Raw genomic sequence first — 17,927 nt, forward strand, 5'->3', positions numbered from 1 at the left:
CTATTGCTTAACTTTGGTTGGGGGGTCCTGGGGCCCTTAGGATCCAATGGATCATATGGCTTCTTGCTCTAGTCAGTGCCAACTGGGGACGACACATTTTTGGCACTCATGGGAGTGGAGGGAGCTCAAGCAAGAGACTGAGCTCCAACTGGTCCTGTCACCTGGAGGTCTCAGCTGTCAACTCTCTAGGGTGCCAATGAGGGCTGAGCAAGGCCACCAGGAGGCAGGTGTCCCATCCAGGCCCTGTCTCATTTTCCAGGCCTGGCCTTTCCTCCTTCACCCCAGAGGAGCAAGACCATGGATGAGGACCAATGCCTGCCAGGGGCCAGGAATCCTCAGCGCCAGCTGTGGGCAGTAAGGAACCAGCTGGCCACCCAGTGGGGCCTGGGACGCGTCAGAGCCCCACTGCCCCCGCCATTACTGGGCGATTCTGGAATGGGGAAAATTCCACATCAGCATGGCTGCCAGGAATTTTTCCGTATCTGATGGGCCTGCGCTCTAGCCGTGTGGCCCTGGATGCACAGTTCCCCAGACAGGCCTGAGTTGTCTCCCGGGGCTGCAGGCTCTGGCTCCAGAGGTCCTGACCCTCTGTCCCAGCCTCTGGAGGCAACCTCACTCCCTCCCATCGCCGTGTGCATGACAGAGTGGGAATGGCACACAGCCCTCTCCTTCCACCCACAGCCAGTCCCAGCTGAGAGGGGGAACCCTAGGTTTTCTGCTCCCCAGGCCAGAGCCTGCCCAAGCTCTTGCCTTCCCCCTGCACAGGCTGGACCTACATCCACTGCCACAAAAACATTCTCTGCCCACACAGCCAGCAAACAGTGAGAGACAGAGGGCAAGGCCCTCAGGTGCCTAGATTCAGGGAAAGTAGAGCCATTCCAAACCCACACTTCCTCAGCGTGGCCCCAACCCTCGACAGCACTCACCCCGGGAAGTGAGTCCTGGGAGGGGCTGAGTGAGCACTGAGAGACCCAGGTTGTGGTCCTGGCTCCATCATGATGCACTGGCGGTTCCAGGCAAAGGCATATCCCAATGGGCGTCAGCAGGGACACTGCCAAGGTCAGCGGGGAAGCTGTCAGGCAGGCCTCACAGACCGTAAGTGCAGCTGCTGCGGAATCCTACGCTGGGAGGTACTCAGCGGTTCTGCCAACGCGCCAAGGCAAGCTGAGGGCAGGACCTCACCGCAGACCCACAGATCATTCCGGATCTGGCTTTTACCTTCTGGGCCGAGTCCAGCAGGAAGTGATATAAATCAGTTGGTGTTTACCAAGTACTTACCACACACCTGATATTACCAAGTCCGTAAGGTCTGAGACTATAAAGTTATCACAGAACCCTCAACACATCCCTTTCAAAGAACAGAATTTCTACCAGTAACTGACACATGAGGAAGCAGGTGCAGAGGGAAAATGCCTGGGTTAGAATGTGAACCACGGTCACACAGGCTGTGAAGCCCAGGTCCAGAACCTCTGTGCCTACCTTTTGGCATCCCTGGACCTGGAGGGGTCCTTGGACATCCAGAGAGCTCTGAGCGGTGCCCAGCTCTGTCTCAGTAAATACCCAGGGCTGGCCCAGCCTGCAGCATAGAGTGCTAGGTAGGCCTCCTCCAACCCTAGGAAGGCTCATGGACACAGAATGCAATTGGCACAAAAGTCCAGTCATTTAATAACAAATGCTCCCCCCACTCTCACCCCATCACAGCACCCTGAGAATCACGGGTCCAACTGTGTGGGAGGGTGCTGTGGAAAGCCAGGATGAATGGGGGCAGTAGGTAGGGGGCTGGGTGGGCCTCTGCACCTCATGTCACTGGCTCCTGGGAGCAGAGAATCAGGCTGGGCACAGAGGCCTCTTCTCTGACCAGGCACCAGCAGGGCAGCTCCATCCAAGGGAAGCGAGGGCTGCCCACTGGCCCAGCCAGAGAGCATGAGGGGTCAGGGCTGGCTGGAGAAAGGAGGAGGAGAAGAGAAGTGACTCTGGTCCATTACACTTAGGTCCTCTGGCCTGCCTCTGCCACATCCAGCTGCTAGGGGCTGGCCTCAGCCCTGTGAGGGGCCGCAGGCACTCACTCCGGCCTTGCCTTCTTGGCCTTCTTCTCAGACCTCACCGCCTCATCGTGGGCTTTCCGCTTCTCCGCCAGCTTGTTGGCCTGTGAGGGGGAAGGCGAAGGTCAGGCTGAGGTATGTGTAGAAAGGAGGGTGGGGGGCACAGAACTCAAAGCTATATCCCTTAAAAGCAGAGCTTCCAGAAAAGGTCACAAATTCCCACAGGAAAAAAATCTACCTGACCCACTTCACGGTGAGAAAACATGCCCTAGCCCTGCTTTAACAACATTATTTCATGGGCCCACAAATCTCGAGATAAGAGAATCCTCAACTCCCAGAGCTGGAAGGAGCCTTGGCAACTGCCCCATTTCCCTACACCACCTGGGAAAGCTGGATGCCACTGGAACCTTCACCAGGAGCTGGTGGAAAGGGGTACAACATGAAGAACCTTCTTTCCGGGGTCATCTGACAATATATTTTTAATTTTTTTAAAGGGACAGGGTCTTTCTCTGTTGCTCAGCCTGGAGCACAGTGGCACAATCATAGCTCACTGCAGCCTCAAACGATCCTCCCACTTCAGCCTCCGGAGTAGCTGGGATTGACTACAGGTGTGCACCACCATGCGTAGCCCTTTTTTTTTTTTTTTTTTTTTTGGGTAGAGACAGGGTCTCAATATGTTGCCAATGCTGGTCTTGAACTCCTAGCCTCAAGTGATCCTCCTGTCTTGGTATCCCAAAGTGCTGGGATTACAGGCGTGAGCCACCATGCCCAGACCCATTTGACAATAACTATTTCAAAACTGCACCAATTATGCTTCTAAGAATTTAGCCTGCAGAATCATTCAGAGGTGGGCAGGAACATGCTCAGGGATGTTTTCTGAGAATGACTGAAACTGGAGAACAATCTAATCCCATCACAGGGGACAGGCCAGGTTTTGGATGAGAAGTCCATATTATGGTTAAATGAAAATTACAACTCAGGCTGGGTACAGTGGCTCATGCCTCTAACCCCAACACTTTAGGAGGCCAAGGCAGGCAGATCACTTGAGGTCAGGAGTCCAAGACCAGCCTGGCCAAGACAGTAAAACCCCGTCTCTACTAAAAATACAGAAATTAGCCAGGTGTGGTGGCACACGCCCTAATCCCAGCTACTCGGGAGGCTGAGGCAGGAGGATTGCTTGAACCTGTGAGACACAGGTTGCAGTGAGCAGAGATCGCTCCACTGCACTCCAGCCTGGGTGACAGAGGAAGACTCTGTCTCAAAAAACAAATTATATCTCAAAACAACCTATAGCATGACCTCCCAAACACGGGTCATTATGGGCACAAGAGAAACCTGGGGGCTGTTACTACAGGCTGCTCTATTCCAAGGGCAGGGCTGTGAGCCACTTCTGCATCACTCATCACAGGGTTCCAGGGTGCATGAGTTTGTATTTTTAATTAGCATATATGGCTTCATGAACAAGAAAATACAAAACAGATAGAAGTTTAACAAAGCTCCCCCCCGCCACCCCCGCCCCCAGTCCTTGAGTCCGCCGGGAAGGCTCTGTTTGCAGACCCCAGCAGACTCAGGAAGCCGGATGCGGGGTGGGACGGAAGCCCTAAGGAAAGCCCAGGCCGGAGATGGCAGTACCAAGACGCCTACACTGGCCCAGGTCGGGGGCCCCAAAGGCTGGGCTGGGCCAGGCAGGCAACCTCAGGAAAAGGCTAGGAGAGCCTCAGTCTGCCTAGAGGAGGGCCCCAAGCCACATAAGTTCACCTGTGCAGTTGGGTCTGGTGGCCACACCTGGGTCTCAAGTGGGCAGCAGGAACTCACCTCTCGGATTTTTCGCCTCTTGCCAAACATGATCTTCTGGTACAGGTACTTCTCCCGTTTCTTCATCATCATAATGGCCAGGCGCTTGGCCTCACTCTCCTCCTCCTGGGCCAGCCGCTGCTTATCCTCCAGCTTCAAGGTGCCTGCCATCACCCTGGGCTTCTGGGGACACAAGGAGGGTGCTTGTGGGGGCAGGTTCTCCCGACCTCCACAATCCTCTGGCTCCTGACCTTCTAGGCCAGGGCAGGCACCAAGCAGGGTTGCTTCCCAGGCCAAGCCCCACATTGCAGCTCCCCCTACCTTCCCCTCCATCCTCTGCTCTTCCAGGGCTGCCAGCCGGGCCTCTTCCTCCTTTTCTGAACCAGCCTCTGCATCTTCCTCCTCCTCCTCATTTTCTCCCTCTTCATCACCATCACCTTCGTTGTTGTCGTCCTCTTCCTCCTCCTCTTCTGACTCATTCAGGTTTCCTAGAGAAGCCAATGTCCTCTGAATGCCCTGGGAATCTACTGTCTCTCTGGCAGGGTGACAACAGGCCCAGGCCCCATCCTCTCTGACCCTGCCGTCTTTAGCCATGGGCAGTTCAGGGCTGTCCCAATTGTGGCCTTCTCTTGCACCTCCCCACAGCCCAGCTGCCATCAGAGGAAATTCCAAGACCCCCAGTCCTGAGCTCTGTCGCCTCCAATGTAAACTCTGATGACAATGCAGCATGTTCTTCTGCTCAGTCATCCTGAACGTCAAATAATACCTGACCCCAGGAGGCAGATGTCCCTTCTCCTAAGCCTTACTCCACAGGTGACTTCAAAGGGCTTTCTGCTCCTACTGCCTGTTCCCTGGAGCTTTCCACCTTGGCAGCTAAGGGAAACAGCCAGCGTGGGCCCAGGGGTCAAGGCCAGCCCAGTCCCATCCTGCTCACCTGGGTCCTCTCCCCGCTGCAGAGCCAGCAGCTTCAGCTTCTCAGGTGGAACGTAATCTCCTTCCTTCTCGGTCACAAAGGGTGAAAGGTGTGGGGGCAGCTGCACCCCAGGGAAGTACTCTGCCACGGGGAGAAGGAGCCTGGCGTTCACTGAGTCAAACACCCACTGGGGCTGCACGTAGCACCTGGCGCAGAGTGGCAGGCAAAAACGAGTCACAAAGGGCAACTCAGGGTCCCGCTGCATCGCAGGGCCTTTGAGAGAGGACACCCAGAAATCTGGACGAGGACCCTCGGGGGCCTACCTGCCAATGACTGAGGTCTGCTGCCCAGGCCGGTCGACAATCTGGTGGGTGATGCGGGAGTCTGTGACGTCATAGGTGGCCCCAATGCACAAAGATTTGTCCCAGGACACTTCCCCCCCAAAACTCCTACAGGAACAGGGAGAGCCCACACGGGTACACAGACATGAGCTGCCTGTCCTGGGACTCAGCTCCCTGGGACCTGCTGGCCACCCAGCCCATAAACTCACCCTCTTAGGACACAATTACCCCCTCCTCACCCCAGGATCCTTCAATCCTGGCTCAGCAGAGATCTGCCCACTGCCCATCCTTCTGTGCTAAGCTAGTAATAAAATGACGGTAGTTCCGCCCTCTGCTGAGCACTTCCTATGTGCTCAGTGTGGTGCCGAGCACTTTCCACACACTGTTTCATAAGAAGTGGAAACTGACACCATCCCAATGTTACCGATGGGCACCAGGGCAGGACCCAGACCAGAGCATGGCCGAACCAATGCTGTCAGCGGGCCCTTGAGCCTCCCTACCTGATGATGAAGGCCAGGGCCTCACGGGGCACCTCTCGGTTCAGGAAGAACTTCAGGCCCTCAAAAAGCTTCTTGTGCTTCTCCTGCGCCTCCAGCTCCTTCCTGCGGTCTTCCTCCTGCGCTGACATCTCCTGTTGAGAAAGGGGCCAGGCCTCGCACCACCAGGGCTGCCCACCCCCACTGGAGGGCCAGGGCTGGAGATAACGTCCACTCCAGCTTCCTTCTAGATCCTGGATCCTGCCTTCAAAGGAAACTCCAAGGCCCCACTCCTGAGCTCTGTTGCCTCCTATGTAAACTCTGATGACAATTCAGCCCATTCTTCTGCTCAGTTGCTTTGACCGTCAAATAACACCTAATTATAGGATGCAAATGTCCCTAAGCTGGGAAACCCCCCACACGACCCCTCCCAGCCCTCCTGCCAGAAGGCAGTGCAGTGCTCACCCCATCAGTGGGAAACTCATCCACCTCAGCCTCCTCCTCTGTGGCAGGCACCACCACGCGGGCCAGGCTGGCACTGAGGGCTGCCAGTTTCTACAGGAGAGAAGGGGGCTGCTTGCAGTGGGGGACCTCATGCGGGCATGTGGCCAGGGTGGGGAGGGGCAGCAGTGACAGTCCTGGGCATCAGCAGGTGTGGGTTCCAAGGGTAGGCTGAGACCACCCACCTAGCCATAACCACCCCCACCCTGAACCAGACCCCCAGAGGTGTTGGGGACAGAGACCACTCCCTTGGGAGATGCCAGGTGATGCTCCTGGAGCCTCTCACCTCCATAGAGCTCTCGGAGTCCAATGCGTAGGTGCCCTCACTGGCCTTTGCCTCTGCTTGGGCCTGACCCTCGAGCTAGTAGGCAAAGGGAAGGTCAGGAGGCAGAGGACAGCCACAGCCCCTCGCCTCTGTGTGGACAGAGAAGGGCTGTGGCCCCTGCACGGCGAGCAGAAGGCACTGGGCTGGGGTCCTACCTTCGGGGGATAGTGGAGGTTGAGCAACTGGTAAAGGCGGAAGTTGACAAAGCCCAGCAGCGTGGTGTAGAACTCGGTGAAGGTGGCCATGACCCTGTAGTCCACGTCTGTCGGGTGCTGGGGAACACAAGAGATGCATGAGCAGTGTGGGTGCAGGGATGGGGGCAAAGGAGGGACAGACAACCCACAGAGTGGAGGGTGTCTGACCCACCCAAGGACCCCAAGCTCCTCAAGAAGGCCCTGCCCTTAAGGCGCTGCCCTAGGGAAGGGGTGGCATGGATCTTCCCACCGGGGGCGTTCCAGCCACAAATGTTCCCGGCCACAAGTGTTCCCAGCCACAAGTGAGGCTCTGGATAGGGGTCCCAAGGGTTAGACGCATCCTGGAAGTCAGTGCCAGACCCCCATAAAAGAGTGAGAAAAGGGACCCTGGTCCCCGCTGCTCCGAAGACTGGCTGGCCCTCCCCTCCCTGCTCTGGCTCTCCCACTTCCTTCAGGTCTAGCTCAGACTCGGACAGACCACTTTCCGACCTGGCCAGAGCTCCTGCCTTCTGCATCACCTAGCCTACAATCTTTGCTGCATGTCTGCTGCTGGGCTAGCGTGTGAGCACCAGAGGGCGGTACTCCCAGCGCTGTCTCTAGCCCAGAGGGGCTGGCAAAACCTTGGCTGACTAAGGTGCCTTGGGAAGGCCAGGCCCAGCGGGGGCGGGGGACGCATGGGGCTCAGGCCGCCCACTGAGTGCCACCTCTGAACCTTGGGATGGACACTCAGAATTGAGTGACTCCCTCCTTGGGCCCAAGCTAGGTCTAGAGGCATGACCCGAGGGGCCAGGGTAGGCTGGCAGCTGGCCTGGCTCAGCCCCTAGGGAGCTCTTGGGAAATGGCCAGCAGACAAACTACTTATTGGTCAGGGCAAAGGCACAGACCTGTCATCCCAGCAGCAGGGGACACAGAAGGCTCATCTTTGCCCTGGAGCAGTTAATAGGGCAAAACAGGGCAAAGAACCGAGGCCCAGACAGAATCACAACTCTTGAGCAGTTCTGCCCCCTAAAACCATGGAGGCCGAGCCAGCCCATTTGGCCCCCAGGACGCGGCAGGATGTTCCGAGCAAAGTGAAAATCAGTAGTGATCACCATGGGTGCCGGGTGTGCCCATGACTCTTAGCTGTTCCGCTATTCTGCTGCCAGACAGTGACCTGTGCTGTGAGAGCACATAGGGCCAAGAGAAGCCCTGCCTGTTCCCTCACTCACACCGCCATCCTTCCATGAGAATCTGTGAGGGCCCCCGACAGGCACATCTGGGGACCAACCCCATTTCCCACAGCCCAGCACTGAGCAGGGAGACCCCGCCCCTACAACCAGCCTGAGTTCCACAGCTATGAACCCAACCCTGGCTGCTCACAGGAGGGGCACAACTGGGCTCCGCTACGACCTAGTGCCAGTCCTCCCCATCCGCTGAGAGGAAGCAACGGCAGTGAACTGGCCGAGGAGGAAAGGGGAATGCGTGGCTGGCTCCCTTCCCCCAGGGCCAGCTGTGTGGAGGTCGGCCCACCACAGGGCCCTATTCACCACCAGGGAGGACACACAAAGACCAGTCTGAGCAGCATGGGGGCAGGACATCAGAGAGAAGGAAGGACCAAGAGGAAGGCAGGAAGGAAGGAGGAGGAGAGGAGGGCTGGGGAGGGGAAGAAGGAAGGGCCACCCACGAGTGCCCCAGGGGGAGTGGGAACAGGGACTGCTGAGGGCCAAGCCCGCCTCTCACTCGCAAACAGGCCACAGCCTCACCACCAGACAGCCAGTCAGGGTAGGTTCCAGTCCTTGCAACCCCACCCACAAGGGATCGTAAGTAACAGCCCAGGGCACCTAGAGCCCCAGCTCCCCCTGGAGCCCCTGATAATCTGGGCAGCAGAGCCACTGTGCTAACTGGACCGGCAGCGGCTGCTCTCCACTGAAGGCACCAGTTCCCACTCAATGATCAAGCAAGGTGGGCTAAACGCAGGCCACCAGCACAGGGAGGCAGGAGAGCCTGGCCCACCTGCGGGGCACTAGAAGCTCCATGAGAGGGCAAAACCAGGGTTTCTCTCAGTGGATCCCTGCCAACAATTCCCAGGATTTCAAAGAGATAAAGAAAAAGGCTGGGCTCTGTGGCTCACGCCTATAATCCTAGCACTTTGGGAGGCTGAGATTGGAGGACTGCTTGAGCTCAGGAGTTCCAGACCAGTCTGGGTAATATAGTGAGACCCTATCTCTATTTTAAAAGAAAAAGAAAACAATATATACAGGAAACAGTGCCACATGCTAAGTGCTCTCCTGTGCTCACCGTTCCCCTTCTCTCCCAGTCCTCGAGTCCTGTGGGGCAGAGAGGCAGGAAGGGGGAAGCAGAGAAGGGAGGCAAGGCCACTTGGCCAAGGTCTGGCAGCTATCGGCAGCAAAGCAGGCACGAGGAGCCCAGTAGGTTCGAGGGCAGGGCTCTGTCACTGTCCCCATGGTGGCACCACATGGTGCTGGGCATGCAGGCTGGGTATGGCCCTGAGAGCTGTTCTCACTGTTTATTCGGCCCTAAAAGGCCAAGCACCAGGCACTGTTAAGGGTGTAGACACTGTTAACTGAGGCACAGAGAGGTGAAAGGAACACATCCAAGGGCACGCAGCTGGCAGGTGCTACCATAGGGCTAGCTTAGGCTCCCGCTCTTTATGAGGATGCTGTGTGGCACATTCTGCCGCGCCTCACCCCTCGTCAACAGTTGGGAACCCAGCACTTGCTAAACTCCATGGACAGCAAAATCCCCCTTCCTCCACATCCGTATCTGTCTAGGAGGCAGCACAAGCCCGTCCCCTCCCGACAGGCACACTCACGTCATGGGAGAAGGCATAGGGAGTGATCCACACGATGGGCTGCCCCAGTACCTCGGCCTGGTAGTAAATGCCTTTGATGGACAGGAAGACCTGGGGGAGAGGACAAGACATCTGGGTGAAGACCATGGGGTGGCAGGAGAGGGGGCAGGGTGGGGTGCCCGCCGGGCAGTCCCAGGCTCACCTTGCGCAGGGCACGGGCAGCAATAATGTAGTGGATGAACTCCACAGTGAGCCGGCGGCACAGCTGAATGGTCTGCACGTGGCACTTGCCAGTCCGTGGGAAGGTGGAAAACAGGAAGCACATGGAGAGGGCATCGTCCAGGTCCCGCAGGGCATCGATGAACGTGGGGTACCTGCATGGCCAGTGAGGCAGCACATGGGGCCTGTTCAGCCTGGGTGCCAAGGGGTACCCTGATCTTCTTATCCCACAGCAGATGTCCTGTTCCTCAAGCCAGGCCTCACCACTGCCACCTCCTGATCTGGCAGGAGCAGCTTCCCCACAGCTGACCACAGCCCCTAGGAGGAACCACTTAACCAGGATGCGCCCACTAGGCTCTGAGGACCAGAGAAGTCCAGATGGGGGTCCTCAAGACACCGACTGCTCACCAAAGACCCAGCCTTGACCCACGTGCGGATTTTGTGGTGCACGAAGGTAGACGGAGTCAGGGGCTCTATGACTCTCTTTGAAGGTGGAACCTTTAGTGCACAGACACTCTACAGGGAGGTCCAAAATGGAAAATGGGAAACCGAAGCTGCCCTGGTGGAGCAGGGAGCGGGGTGGGGGCTGCTTCCCCTCAGCAGCACTTATGACTGGGCCTGGCCACAGGTCGCCAGCGTAGGTTATGTCTTCCATGCCTCTCATCCCTTGGACATGTCTAGTTGGCAGAACCAATGAGACCCAGGGAACTGGGTCCAGGAAGAGCCAGAGCAGAATGTGTTTCGGGGAATCCTCTGGTAAATGATGAAGCCAACAAGGATGAGCCACCCTGGGCACTGTGTGGCTGCCCTGTTGAGGGACAGAGGCATGGGTCACACAGAAGACACGGAACCACAAGTAACAACACCTGGATTCCAGTCCCAGTCTGAGCTGTGACCCAGACTCTTCATTTACAACTGGGCTCTTGCAGCTCCCTAGAAACGCCTTGAGCCCAAGCGGACAGACAGAGCTTCAAGCCTCTCTCCCGCAGCCACAGCAGCTGCCAGAGACGCTGGCATCCAAACTGCCTTCCAGGAAGCTACCTTTTCAAAAATCATTTTTGTTACTTTTTCTATTTTCTTTTTTCCAAATGCCCAGTCTTCAAGGAGAAGCAGCTTCCTTTTGAAGAATGGGTTCTGGTCAGGGGTTGGGGGGAGTGGGGGCAGGGGTTAAAAACAAAAAAAGAATGGGTTCTGCTATTTCAAAAAAGACTCCAAAATCCATGAGACCAGACATTGCCAAGGTCCTTCCAGCCCCAGATGGCATCATTCACTGCTACGAGTCAGAAGTCTGCCAGGTCTTCAAACCCATGCCAAGATGCAAGAAAGGCCTGCAGAGACCTCTGATGAGGCAGCAGGACAGCTGTCTGGGTTCTTGGTGCAGAGGTGGCAGCCTCAACTGGCCCACTCTGGTGCCTTGTAGTTTCCTCACTCTCCACCTCACAGACAAAACCAAGAACCCAGGCTTTCTGTAGAAACAGCACCAGCATTTCTGGGCCAACTGCTTTTCTTTCTTAAGCTCTGGCTCTAGCTAAGGAGCTGGGGATGGTGTAGTATGAGATCACCACAACCACATCACCACACTTGGTTTGTGTATGAATCCAGGCACTTGCTTTTCGTGTGTGGCTTTTTTTCATTTATTTCACCTAACACTGTGTGCCACAGGCAGGACAGGAACTACCATCATCTCTTCTGAAGATGGGGACCTGCTCGGGCTAGGAAATACCCTCTGGCCACCCAGCTCATGTGCCACACAGCTGGGATGCGAACACCAGCTGTCTAGCTCCTAGGCCAGGGCACTTCCTGTGACAGCCCACAGCCAGGTTGGATGAAGCCAACCCAAGCCATCCTAGAGCTCAGTGTTCCCGGGCCATCAGCCTCCAAAGATGACAGACATTTACCAGTCCAGGGGTTCTGAACTTTACCACTACTGACATTCCGGGTCAGACTATTCTATGTTGTGGGGGACTACTATAGCGTATTTAGCAGCATCACTGGCCTCTCTCCACTCAACACCAACAGCACGTCCATCCAAGTCGTGAGAACCAAAAGAGTCTCCAGACATTGCCAAATGTCCACAGAAAAAGCAAGATCACCCCTGATTAAAAATTGCTGATTTAGGCTGAGTGCGGTGACTCACACCTGTAATCCCAGCACTTTGAGAGGCCGAGGTGGGTAGATCACGTGAGGTCAGCCTGGCCAACATGGGGAATCCCAGTCTCTACTAAAAGTACAAAAATTAGCCAGGCGTGGTGGTGGTGCCTGTAATCCCAACTACTGAGGAGGCTGAGGCAGGAGAATTGTTTGAACCTGGGAGGTGGAGGTTGCAGTGAACTGAGTCTGAGAAGGCTGGGCAAGGAACAGTTCAGACAAGAGGTGTCTAGCCATGCTTCCCACATCTCACCAGGTACCCGCCGTGCCTCCATGGAGCCCTGGGGCTCTCCCACCATGGGGCCTTTGCACTTGCCACGGCCTCTACTTGGATTGTGCTTCCGCGGGCTGGCTCAAACGTCTCCCTTCAGAGACCCCTCTGACAAGCCTGTAACTACAAACCTCGTAATCATTATAGTAATTTGCTAGCTTGGTTTTTGGTCTGTGTCCTTGAAAAAGTTGCAAGCTCTTTGAGCAGGGTCTTAGTCTTGTTCCCTACTATATCCCTGGTGCTAGGGCAGAGACCAGCAGTAAATGAAGAAACAGCAGTGTCTTGAGGAAAGCCCGGCTCACCGTTCCTTGATGATGTGGTCAAGTTTGTAGTTGGGCTTATTGTCCTTTAAACGCTCTACAGTGTTCCACTCGCTCTTCCCATAAGCCTTCCGGAGCTTCCGGACGAACACCTGGAAGAAAGAAAGAAAACACCTCAATGCTGAGGCTCAGGGCTCCTGGACAACTTCTTCCATGGAAGATGGAAACGCACGGCAGAAGGACTCTCATGCCTCCTGAAGCTGGCCACAGCTATGTGCCTGTGTCACTGACCCCTCTGCCCAGGATAAGCAAAAGAGCCAACTCCAAGGAGCACCAAGCCTGGTGTGTTAACCAGCAGAGCTAGACCAGGCACCCTTTTTGACAATGCACAGATGTCCCAATTCCACACGTTTACATGGGAGGATGGCACAGCAAAGCAGCTCCATTTTTCAACTGAGAACAGAAGCCAAGTGACCTGCCACTGACAGGATGAGAAAGGCTGGCCTCCGTTCCCAACACCCGACTATATCGGCATGAAACAAGCTGTGGGTCTGTGTGTGACACTGAGACACCCAGAAAAATGCAACGGAGTCCTGTTTTGGGGCCAGGTCCTCCAAACTAACCGACCTCTTCCCTCCAAGTACTTCTGTTGAGGCTCACCCTGCCCTCTGTATAGGCTTACTCAGAGAGGGTAGGCAATCTGCCCAAGGTCACAGTTAGTTAGTGGGTCACAGAGCTGCGATGAGAACCTGACAGACCCTAGAGCCCAGAACTCACCTTGTATTCCCGGAACTTGTTGACGATGGGTTCGTGGAGGAGAAACCTGATGTCTTTGATAAGGTAAAACGTTCGGGCTGCTGTAGAACCCTTGTTAACCTTCTTCTTGTGTTTGGGTTCATGGGGATAAATGCCCTTCAGAATGCACAGCCGCCTGGAAGACAGAGGCCATCTGTTATGTCAGTTATGTGGGTAAAGGTGGGGAGCACTGGCCACAGCTGGGCCTGGAAAACAACAGTAAATGGGGAACATGGGGTCCCTGCCCTTAGAGACCTCACATCCTAGTACATGAGTCTGACAATCACAATCATAAAAGAAAAACGCAGACTTGCGAGTCTCTAGGGGAGTTAAGAAAGGCCTTTTTGAGATATCAACATTTCAGCCATAAAAAGGAGAGAAGCATCCCAACAAAAGAGACAAAGTCCAGAAGGCTGGAAAGAGCTGGTGTGTTTGAAGGAATAAAAGTGGACTAGGCTTGATGGCTCACATCTGTAATCCCAGCACTTTGGAAGGCTGAGGCAGGCGGATCACCTGAGGTCATGAACTGGAGACCAGCCTGGCCAACATGGTGAAATCCCGTCTCTACTAAAAAAAATACAAACGTTAGCCAGGCACGGTCACCAGCACCTGTAATCCTAGCTACTCGGGAGGCTGAGGCAGGAGAATCGCTTGAACCTGGGAGGTGGAGGTTGCAGTGAGCTGAGAGCACGCCAATGCACTCCAGCCTGGCCAACAGAGTGAGACTCTGTCTCCAGGAAAAAAAAAAAAAAAAAAAAAAAAAAAGTGGGCCAGGTGAGCCACAAAGGCCAGGGACCGCCAGAGGGCAGGGCCCACAAGCCACAGTGAAGTCTGATTTTGACTCTATGAGGAATGAGAACCCTTAGTTGCAGGATCAGGGGTCTCTTCTGCCAGATGGGAGGCGATGGATGGCAGGGACCCAGCCCAGCCCAGCCCAGCTAGCCCATCCTGACGATCCAGTTCAGTTCTCCTCCATTTTCCCTTGGACCACACCTAGCAAACACAACTCACGAAAGCAAGGGCAGGTGAGAAAGAGAAGGAATACCAGAACCCCAGAATGGGTATGGCAACTCAGGTAAGACAGGGATGCAGCTGAGTTTTCAATGTGCAATTCACTGCCCAGGCTTCCCACGGTCCCTCTATATTCACCTAAAGTCAGCCAAGCTCAGCTGGAGCTTCTTCCGGGCTTTGTTCCGGGTGATGTAGTTAGTGGCCGAGCCTCGTTCATACTGGGAGAGGAAAAAAACAATTCCCCATTAGCAATGATTGTAGTGACTGACATCAAACTCTGGGCATGCCTAGTTCCAGAGGCAACTATCACTCTGGATAAGTGGCTGAGATGAATCTAGGAGAGGAAACACTGCAGGGAAGGAGCCAACCTGCCTGGATGAGCTCTCCTGTACCGTCCTTGCGGCTGTCAGCATAGGGAACACATACATCTGCATGATGCTGAGGGCTGCGAGGCTGCTACGGATAGGGTGCTGTGCCAAGTGCTTAGCACTAGCTCTAAATGTTGGCCATTACAATTAGTGATTTTCACACATTTCATTTAATTCCCATAACCCTGTGATGTAGGTGCTGTCAGAACGTCCATTTCACATAGGAGAAAACGGGCTCGTAAAATAACCCATGCAACTCTTAAAAAGCACACAGCTTTTTAAGAGTTGGGGCTGGGATTCAAACTCAGGTCTGAGTCCAGTACCTGAATGCCTAATAGCTAAGCCAGTGTTCCTAATCTTTTCCCCTTCTTTTCTTCCTCATTATAATCTCTTCACCACTACCAGGAGACTTACTAGACACCCCCTTCCTCCCTCACCCATCACCCTTTCTTCCCTACGCCCCATAAAATGTTAATACCAGAGATACACTGTAGGTCTGTTTATGTAATGTGGTCCTTGGGGAGCCACAACCATTGTAATAGCTAAGATACTGCCCCTCAACCAATTTTGTTCCCTTGAGGGTGGTATTACCCTGGCTGAAAAAGCATGCTCTAAGCCACACAGCTTCTCCCCTTCCTCATTCATTCATTCAACAGACAATAACAGGTCCTCTATTATGGTCAAAGCACTAAGCTAGATGCTATGAAGGCAATAAAGACAAAAAGCCTGGTCTCTACCTGCCCCTAAGAAGCCTATTGTCTTGTGTAACCATCTGGATGCCTGTGGTGCTAAGATGCTGCCTCACACCCACATTTCTGTATCCCTCACACTTCTGTATCCCTCGATAGAGACAATCAGTGCACTGTAACAAATACCCTGCAAGCTAACAAGCATGTCGTTTCCAAACAAGATCTTCCTCTGGACTAAGACAGCAGGGGCCTCTTTGGCTAGGTTCAGCTCTAAAGAGACAAACCTGTTAGTCTCCCACAGGTACGTTTACTAATAACATCATAGTCTTGAAACATACCCTTCATTCATTCTTTCCTTTAGACATTAATTGTCTATTGGGTATTAGGCCCATGCTAAGTCTTGGAGGTATAAAGATGAGTTTCAGACTGCCTTAAGAAGTTGAGTTTTCATTTATAGCGTTTTCCATTACCTTATGCCACACTTATCTCTGTCACCATGCTTATCCTTATAAATGTTAAGGGAATAAATAGTTCTCAATGGGGTACTCCCTGGGTATGTGCTGGGGGGAGGAGAGTTCAGCAATGTTTGGAGACATTTTTGGTTGCTGGGTGCTACTGGCATCCAGTAGGTAAAGGATCAGGGACGTTGCCAAATATCCTACTACACACAAGACAATCCTTCCCACAACAAAGAATCATCTTTGTTGATTCTGGCTCTGAAACCCAGCTTTTAAAAACTGTAACGATTTTGTTACATATCTACATCTGCAACTCAAGGGCAGGTTTTCCATCTTGTATCTTTGCAGTTCCGATGGCTAGCACTGGATACTCAATGTAGTGTGTTGGGTTAAGAACACTGGCAATAGAAACTTTCACTCTGAAAGAAACACTTAAGCCAACTATATATTCCTCATTCCCATTCCCTTCCCAGTCTTTTCATGTCACTGGGCCGATTCTCCATACAGCCACAAGAACTCCCTGAAAAACTCTAATCGTGTTACTCCTCCTTTTTTTCCTACTGCACGTAGAATAAAATCCAAGCTCTACACTATTCCTACTGCACTTAGAATAAAATCCAAGCTTACAGGCCTTGTACGATACAGTACGTGTCCAACCCCAATCTTATCAGATGCCATTCTTTTCTTGCTTTACATGCGAGTCATCCTAATGTCCTTCCAACTCCTTACACACAGCAAGCCTTCCCTGCCTACTGATCTTGGCACTTGGTTTCCCTTGTCAGGCCTGCTCGCTAAGCACTCCCATGCCCCAGAACCCATCCAAGACGTTCTGATCTTTCCCATTTCAGCCGAAATGTTATGCCTCGAAGAGAACTTCCAAGACAACACTAACCAACTAATGTAACGGTGCAGTAACGGTGAGCTCTACGTAATGTTTATCACCCTTTCGGTAAATAGTGGTCCCACGGCTCGGCCTGCTTTTGGAATGAAGCTACGCTTGGTAAGTTCAACTCTCTTTCACAGCCCTCTCCACAGAAAGAACTCTGGAGTTCGTTCTCGGATTTCACTAAACGAATACTGCCATCCTTGTCCATTCTCGGACCCCTTCTCGCAGCTGATTACGGCCACGTTGATCCCGTCTTTCCAGTCTCCACGAGACGGAGCCAGGGAAAAGAGTCGACCCCATGCTCTGCCGCCCCCGCACCCCACCCCTCGGGAATCCCCACCGTCTTTCCCAATCACCTTCTTCTTCTCAAGGCCTCCCATCGCTCCACGTTGAGGAGCCGACTAGGGCCGCGCGTACAGACAGCTCCACTTCCTCCCACACGTGCCCTGCCAAGGACCCCGAGGACCCTCCCCACCCCACGCTGTCCGTTTGTGAGGGCTGCCCAATGAGATGCCTGTACAAGTCCAGGGAAAGATGGGGATTTCCTCCTCAAGATTTAAAACTATGGTCTGAAAAAAAATCACTGAGAACACTCTTTCCAGATCTTTCCCGCTCACAATGGTTACAAACACTTTAAGTGTTAAAACAAACGTGGATATACAGGCTTTTCTGTAATCACCCTGATGACGATTCATTGACTGTGAGCCTCGTTGCATGTTGGGACGGAGAGGGGCGGAAGGCTTAGAGACAGCGCGGTGCCTTCTGGGATGCAGAGGGGCGCCGCACTCCATGGTGCGCGATAGGATTGCGTTGTCAAGGTAACGGTTGCTAAGCGTCGTCAGACTTCGGCTGCCGCTGCTGAGAAGCGGTTCCCGAGGGGCAGGGTGAGACTGCGCTGAGTTCCCACCGGCTTCGGGTTCTCTTTGGTTTATTTGCGGTTATGCGGCTAAAATAGAAGAAAGGAAGACATTTTTCCTCGCGGAGGTATAGAGACCCTAGAGGCCACTTATATTTTCTGAGCCTTAGTGGTGGACTCGTGGTATATTTAAAATGTACATTCAAGGCTGGGAGCGGTGGCGCATGCCTGTAATCCCAGCACTTTGGGAGGCCAAGACAGGCGGATCATCTGAGGTCAGGAGTTCGAGACCAGTGTGACCAATATGGTGAAACCCCGTCTCTGCTAAAAATACAAAAATTAGCTGGCCATGGTGGCACACGCCTGTAATCCCAGCTACTTGGGAGGCTGACGCAGGAGAATCGCTTGAACCCGGGAGGCAGAGGTTGCAGTGAGCCGAGATCTTGCCACTGCACTCCAGCCTGGGCGACAGAGTGAGACTCCATCTCAAAAATCAATAAATAAATTAAATGTACATTCAACATATTCGAGCTTTTAATTTGTACACATAAATTCTGTAAGTGTTCCTCAAATAATAATTCCAAGATTT

At 53.9% G+C, this 17,927-nt stretch overlaps 1 protein-coding gene across 2 annotated transcripts in view; it reads right to left on the bottom strand.

Moving 5' to 3' along the window:
• Window positions 1-1,636: 1,636 nt before the first annotated feature.
• PES1 (pescadillo ribosomal biogenesis factor 1) overlaps window positions 1,637-17,927 on the bottom strand; it is a 30,156-nt gene continuing 13,865 nt past the window's right edge. The window contains exons 2-16 of one of the 2 annotated variants that reach the window (XM_034949322.3): window positions 16,839-17,428; window positions 14,220-14,299; window positions 13,053-13,206; window positions 12,318-12,427; window positions 9,580-9,751; window positions 9,399-9,488; window positions 6,548-6,664; window positions 6,354-6,428; window positions 6,032-6,121; window positions 5,591-5,721; window positions 5,073-5,198; window positions 4,771-4,955; window positions 4,158-4,324; window positions 3,858-4,019; window positions 1,637-2,146 (exon numbers count right to left, since the gene is read on the bottom strand). In XM_034949322.3, coding sequence (XP_034805213.1) covers window positions 2,063-2,146; window positions 3,858-4,019; window positions 4,158-4,324; window positions 4,771-4,955; window positions 5,073-5,198; window positions 5,591-5,721; window positions 6,032-6,121; window positions 6,354-6,428; window positions 6,548-6,664; window positions 9,399-9,488; window positions 9,580-9,751; window positions 12,318-12,427; window positions 13,053-13,206; window positions 14,220-14,299; window positions 16,839-16,862 — 1,767 coding nt within the window. In that variant the 5' untranslated portion in view covers window positions 16,863-17,428 and the 3' untranslated portion in view covers window positions 1,637-2,062. Of the gene's footprint in view, window positions 2,147-3,857; window positions 4,020-4,157; window positions 4,325-4,770; window positions 4,956-5,072; window positions 5,199-5,590; window positions 5,722-6,031; window positions 6,122-6,353; window positions 6,429-6,547; window positions 6,665-9,398; window positions 9,489-9,579; window positions 9,752-12,317; window positions 12,428-13,052; window positions 13,207-14,219; window positions 14,300-16,838; window positions 17,429-17,927 lie in introns of those variants that run through there. The other variant, XM_063603076.1, reaches the window with a different exon arrangement.

This window comes from Pan paniscus, chromosome 23, assembly GCF_029289425.2.
Source record: "Pan paniscus chromosome 23, NHGRI_mPanPan1-v2.0_pri, whole genome shotgun sequence".
In the NCBI taxonomy this organism is placed as follows: Eukaryota; Metazoa; Chordata; class Mammalia; order Primates; family Hominidae; genus Pan; species Pan paniscus.